The sequence below is a fragment of the Ranitomeya imitator genome, chromosome 1, assembly GCF_032444005.1.
Source record: "Ranitomeya imitator isolate aRanImi1 chromosome 1, aRanImi1.pri, whole genome shotgun sequence".
Lineage (NCBI taxonomy): Eukaryota > Metazoa > Chordata > Amphibia > Anura > Dendrobatidae > Ranitomeya > Ranitomeya imitator.
Genome location: NC_091282.1, coordinates 625,346,574 through 625,353,734, shown reverse-complemented (window position 1 = coordinate 625,353,734; position 7,161 = coordinate 625,346,574). Strand labels below are relative to the sequence as shown.

The 7,161-nt window shown below is 39.2% G+C and overlaps 1 protein-coding gene across 1 annotated transcript in view; it reads left to right on the top strand.

Annotated features, from left to right (window-relative positions):
• Nucleotides 1-385: 385 nt before the first annotated feature.
• The window catches only part of LOC138637845 (C-reactive protein-like), an 86,794-nt gene continuing 80,018 nt past the window's right edge, over nt 386-7,161 (top strand). Inside the window, exon 1 of the mRNA XM_069726772.1 lies at nt 386-440. Coding sequence (XP_069582873.1) covers nt 436-440 — 5 coding nt within the window. The 5' untranslated portion in view covers nt 386-435. The remainder of the gene's footprint in view (nt 441-7,161) is intronic.

Below are 7,161 nucleotides of genomic sequence, written 5' to 3'. Positions count from 1 at the left end.
ATAAAGGCTATCTAAAAACTATGCACCTTGAGTGAATATTCTGTCAAGCTGAACCTCGCATGCCTTAGGGCTATTTGTCTCTCTGCTTTTCTTTCGACTTTTCACTTTCTAAATCATCCTTTATATCTCTCCGGAATTTCACAGTGCAAAACTATGCCAACCTTAGGGCTAAAAGTTCCCGTAAATTCTTATCTATTCATAAATAAATATTACCGAACCATCCAAAGGTCGATAAATATCAGTTCTGTTAGTATAAGTGTATTTATACAACAGCTGCATGGACATTTCTGGGAAAGTCTATTGCAACATGAACTATTTGCAAAAATGGGCTGACCGTAATATAATACAGTATATAATACACGGATTCTAACATCAAAACACAGTGTGGAGAAAAGTCCAAAGAAATTCGAAAAAAAAAATAGTGAGCTGGACATCATGAGGTAGAGTACATGAGAAAACTATTTATATACATATAATTGTGCATAGAATTATTGAACTACTGAGTAATTATATATATATATGTATATATATATATATATATATATATATATATATATATATATATATATATATATATATACAGTATATATAGATTCACACCATTAGGTGCAGGTTCTGTATTTTAATCCCTTCAACCCCGAGCCCGTTTTCACCTTCCTGACGAGCCCAAATTTTATGATTCCGACCAGTGTCTCTTTATGTGGTAATAACTCTGGAACGCTTCACCGGACCCCAATGATTCTCAGAACATTTTTTCATGACATGTTTTACTTCATGATCATGATCAAATTAGTTTACTATGACTTATATTTTTGAAAACTTTGGAAATTTTGCGAAAATCTCACAATTTTCAAATTCTTAATTCCTATGCCCTTAAACAAGAAAATTATATCACACAAAAGAGTTAATAAATAAAATTTCCCATATGTCTATTTTACATCTGCATAATTTTTCAAATATTACTTTTTTTGTCAGGAAGCTAGAAGGGTTAAACATTGATCGGCAGTATCTCATTCCCCCCCCCCCCCCAAAAAAAAAAAAAAAATTACAAAACCATTTTTTTATGGACCACCTCAGATTTGAAGTTTCTTTGAGGAGTCTATATGATAGAAAAACAAAACAAAATTGACGCCATTCTAAAAACTGCGCCCCTCAAGGTGCTCAAAACCACATTCAAGAAGATTATTAATGCTTCAGCTGCTTAGCAGGAATTAATGCAATGTTGAAGGAAAAAATAAACATTTTACTTTTTTTCACAAAAATTGTATTTCAGCCCCCAATTTTTGGAATATGGACCATAAAATTTGTTGTGCAATTTCTCCTGAGTACGCAGATACCTCCAAAAAGGGGGAAAAGACATTGGGTGCATGGCAGGGCTTGGAAGACAAGGAGCACCGATTGACTTTTTGAATGTCAAAATGGCTGGAATGGAGAGCTCAAAGAAGCAAGGCATCACTCTGCCTTTTTTGTTTGAGTGTTTATAAGTTGGTGACTCTAGGTTAGCACCTGTTCATACTTACTTTTTGTTTGGATGTGACGGTCAGTTTTTTGAAATTTGGAATGGAGAACTGGCGCCATGTCGAGTTTGGAGAGCCCCTGATGTGCCTAAACAGTAGTAACACCCCACAAGTGACCATATTTTGAAAACTAGACCCCTTAAGGAATGAATTTAGATATGTGGTGAGCACCTTGAAACCACAGGTGCTTCATAGAAATTTATAAGGTACAACTGCGAAAATGAAAAAATCGCATTTTTCACATAATAATGTTCTATTAGCCCCAATTTTTTTTTCACAAGGGTAAAAGGAGAAATTGAATCATACAATTTGTTGAGAATTTTTTTCTGAGTATGTCGATACCCCTTGTGTGGTCAAAAATTACTTTTGAGACACATTGCAAAGCTCAGAAGGGAAGAGGCACCAAATTAGAGATCAGAGTTTGCTGGAATGGTTTGAGGGTGCCGTGTCACATTGGCAGCTTCCCTGAAGCACAAGATTAGCAGAAACCCCATTCATAAGTGATGGCATTTTACAAACTACACCTCTGAATGAATTGATGTAGGGGTGCAGTAAGGATGTTGACATCACATGTGCCTCACAGAAATTTGTATCACACGCCGGTAAAGGAATAATAAATTGCATTTTTTTTTCAAAAATGTTGTTTTAGCCCCAAAATTAAATTAATTGGAGAAAAGGAACATCTCAGTTTGTTGTGCAAGTTATCCTGAGTGTGCCAATACCTTAGATGTAATCAGTAACTACATTTGAGGCACAGTGCAAAGCTCAGAAGGGAAGGAGCGCCATATTGTAGTGCAGATTTTTTGTTATTGTATACGGGTGCAGAGACCCATTGAGCCCCTGAGGTGACAAAACAGCAACCCCCCCATATATGACCATATTTTACAAACTACACCCCTCAATTAATTTATCTAAGGGTGCAGTGATCATGTTGACAGACCATCTGAAGCACTCAGCGCAGAGCACAGGATAAATGTGCATCAAGCCTTAATGCGATCTTTGGGAGGCCAGTGAAAAAGTCAGTAGTAGGTCAATAATTGATTCTATTTATTTTTTACGCCATTCCTCATGCAGTATAAGTGATTAGGCGACTTTGGGTAGATGCCATTACAGTAATACCAGATTTACAGTATATCAGGTTTCTCTGGCTGCTGTCACACAGTAAAAGACGCTTTGTAGCGCCATATTTTGATACCTATAATTTCTCCATATTTCTTCTGACAGAGCCATGTGGTGGCTTATTTTTTTGCAAGGTACGAGTTGACGTTTGTATTGATCACATTTTTGGGAACATGACATTTTTTGATCGGTTTCTATTCTGATTTTTGTGAGGTAGAATGAACAAAAACCAGCAACTCAGAGAGGCAGAAAAAGAACCGATTTGAATGGCAATACAATGATTTTTAGGCTATGTGCATATGTTCAAGAATTTTCGCGTTTTTTCGCTATAAAAAAACGATAAAACCGCAGACAAAATGTATACATTAAGCATCCTCTTTATTAGAATGCAATCCGCATTTTTTGTGCACATGCTATGTTTTTTTCACGGCGGAATTGCATTCTGGAAAAAAACTCAGCATGTTCATTCTTTGTGCGGAATCGCAGGGCTTCCGTGCACATAGGAATGCATTGATCCGCTTACTTTCCGCATGTGGCTATGCCCACCATGCGGGAAGTAAGCGGATCATGTGCTGTAGGTACCCAGAGTAGAGGAGGCTCTCCTCCAGGCCCTGGGAACCATATAATTGTAAAAAAAAAGAATTAAAATAATAAATCGTGATATTCCCAGGCAGCCTTCCCGCTCCTCGCAATGCTCCCATTCCCAATAACGCATTGTGAGAATGATCTGTGATGACATGCGGTCTCGTGAGACCGCTATGTCATCTGGGGTCATTGCTGCAAAGCATTACTGGGACCGGAGCATCGCGAGGAGCGGGAAAGGCTGCCGGGGAAGCCAGAAGGTGAGAATATCACGATTTATTATTTTTTAAATTATTTTTAACATTAGATCTTTTTTCTATTGATGCTGCATATTCAGCATCAATAGTAAAAAGTTGGTCACACTAGTCAAACACTATGTTTGACAAGTTTGACCAACCTGTCAGTCAGTTTTCCAAGCGATGCTACAGATCGCTTGGAAAACGCTAACATTCTGCAAGCTAATCATGCTTGAAAAACCCTAGTGTTTATCGGGAATATGCATGCCAATTCCGCATGCGTTTTTCCCGCTGCAGTGAGTTCGGAATTGCCGCAGAAATTTCCATGGCAATTCTGGACTTGTGCACATAGCTTTAGTGTGGTTCCATCCATTACAAGGCTAAGTTGTTGGTTTAAAGTGTAAATTTGGGCTGATAGATTCTTTTTAATGTACATTGAGTTTTGCGGTGTTTCCTTACTATTGCATTTTTAATACTGCAAATAATGTGATTCTAGGAGGAATCTTTGCATTACATGATCAATTAATTACGTAACTTGTAATGGTAAAAATGTAATTGAAAAAGATTAGTGATGAGCGATCGTGCTCGCCACTATTCATTACTTGCCCGAGTATCGGGGTACTCGGTGTACTCGGCGAGCAGCGAGCATTTCCGAGATTATTCGGCAGTAACTGTAGTCTCCACCCAGCAGTTTTGGCGGACTTTAGAGACCCAATCACGATGCAGGGATTGTCTGCCAGGCCATGAAACTCTTCAGCCATCTTTGTTGTGGTCGTGCAGTGATTGGGTGGGCAGTACAGCAACATCCTAAGTATAAGAGACCTGGCGCCGCCCTGCTCGCTGCATTCTGTTCCTGTTTCAGCGAGAGTAGGGAGAGCTGCTGCCGAGATAGAGTCAGAATCGTGGTTTTAGAGTAAGGCCGGCGTCACACTTGCGAGTTTTACGGACGTAAGAGCGCAGAATCTACGTCCGTAAAACTCGCAAAAAATACGGCACAATTATTCTCTATGCCCCTGCTCCTATTTGCCGTATTTTACTGATCAGTATTATACGGCTTTCTACGGCCGTACAAAATCGCAGCATGCTGCGTTTGTCACCGTGCTGCGCAAGAAATACGCCAATGAAAGTCTATGGAAGCGTGAAAAATACGGATTACACACGGACAAGCAGTGTGACTTGCGAGAAATACGCAGCGCTGTTAGAGAGAAAAGCCGGTAATTCAGTGCGGTGTACAGTAAAATCACACTGACAGCTTACAGTAGAATAGGTAGAATAAATGTGTACACATAGAATAGGTATATATATATATATATGTCAGTGAGACACATATATGTATATATATTAATATTTATTCCAGCGCTAGACAGCTTGAAAGCCGGTAATTCAATTACCGGCTTTTTCCTTCTCCTTCCTAAAACCCGACATGATTTGAGACATGGTTTACATACAGTAAACCATGTCTTCTCTCCATTTTTTTTGCAGATTCCACACTACTAATGTCAGTAGTGTGTATCTGCAAAATTTGGCCGTTCTAGCTCTTAAAATAAAGGGTTAAATGGCGGAAAAAATTGGCGTGGGCTCCCGCGCAATTTTCTCCGCCAGAGTAGTAAAGCCAGTGACTGAGGGCAGATATTAATAGCCTGGAGAGGGTCCACGGTTATTGGCCCCCCCCTGGCTAAAAACACCTGCCCCCAGCCACCCCAGAAAAGGCACATCTGGAAGATGCGCCTATTCTGGCACTTGGCCACTCTCTTCCCATTCTCGTGTAGCGGTGGGATATGGGGTAATGAAGGGTTAATGCCACCTTGCTATTGTAAGGTGACATTAAGCCTAATTAATAATGGAGAGGCGTCAATTATGACACCTATCCATTATTAATCCAATTGTAGTGAAGGGTTAAATAAAACACAAACACATTATTTAAAATTATTTTAATGAAATAAAAACAATGGTTGTTGCAGTATTTTATTCAACGCCCAATCCAGTCACTGAAGACCCTCGTTCTGTGAGTAAAAAAACATAATAAACCAACAATATACTTACCCTCCGCAGATCTGTAACGTCCAACGATGTAAATCCTTCTGAAGGGGTTAAAACATTTTGCAGCAAGGAGCTGTGCTAATGCAGGCTGCTCCTCGCTGCAAAACCCCAGGGAATGAGGCTAAAAATAGATCAATGATCTATATTTAGCTTCATTTGCGGTGAGGCGCCCTCTGCTGGCTGTTCATAGATCGTGGGAAATTACCTAGAAAGCTCCCTGGCCATTTAACCCTTTATTTTAAGAGCTAGAACGGCCAAATTTTGCAGATACACACTACTGACATTAGTAGTGTGGAATCTGCAAAAAAAATGGAGAGAAGACATGGTTTACTGTATGTAAACCATGTCTCAAATCATGTCGGGTTTTAGGAAGGAGAAGGAAAAAGCCGGTAATTGAATTACCGGCTTTCAAGCTGTCTAGCGCTGGAATAAATATTAATATATATACATATATGTGTCTCACTGACATATATATATATATATATACCTATTCTATGTGTACACATTTATTCTACCTATTCTACTGTAAGCTGTCAGTGTGATTTTACTGTACACCGCACTGAATTACCGGCTTTTCTCTCTAATATATGTGTCTACTGACATATATATATATATATATATATATATATATATATATATACATATATATATATATATATATATATATATATAGACAGTATATATATATTTTCTTTTCTTTTTGGGACACATGGATCACTTCTATAGCGGTATGTTGGTTTTGCTAGCCTGCGAGAAAACCACGCAGTACGGATGCCATACGGATTACATACGGAGGATGCCATGCGCAAAAAACGCTGACACACCCTGCCTACGGAGGAGCTACGGACCACTTTTTTCGGGACTTTTCAGCGTATTACGGCCGTAATATACGGACCGTATTGTTTTACGCTGTGTGTGACGCCGGCCTTAGTGTAGGTCTACAACTCTTACATCCACAACTCCTGAGAAACCAACAGTCGTTTTAGGGCTAATTTGTGGTCCCACTGCATCCTTCCCAAAGCTCCCTAACTGCCTGCTGCTGCTGCAGCTTATTTACTGTCTATATACCTTTTTTTTCCCCAAAATTCCCCCCCCCCCCAAAAAAAAAAAAAAAGTATGTTCTGTCAGACTGAGGCCTGATGAAAAATTATAGTTTGTCAGACATATGTAGCATAGTTGTGTGTGCTACATTTGTGTCCCCCTTTTTTTTTTTTTTGATGTTTTAAATTCACCGAAAAAGGCCTCATATATCTGCGTCCTCCAAGTTTGGTCATTGGAGGCCAGTGTATTTTTTTGGCTGTCTGATAGTCAAATTCTATACAGCATTATTTTGCCTAAAAAAAAATTCAAAGGCCAGATATTTGCCAGTGTGGTATTTCCGTTATAGCTGTCATATATCTCTGTGCTCCAAGTTTTGCCATTGGAGGTCAGTGTACTTACTTTGTGGCTGTGTGATACTCAAATTCTATACAGTGCTATTTAGCATCCAAAAAAATTGAAAGGCCACAGATTTGCCAGTGTGGTATTTCCGTTACAGCTGTCATATATCTCTGTGCTCTAAGTTTGGGCATTGGATGCCGGTGTACTTTGTGGCTGTGTGATACTCAAATTCTATAAAGCACTATTTAGCATCAAAAGAAATTGAAAGGCCACAGATTGGCCAGTGT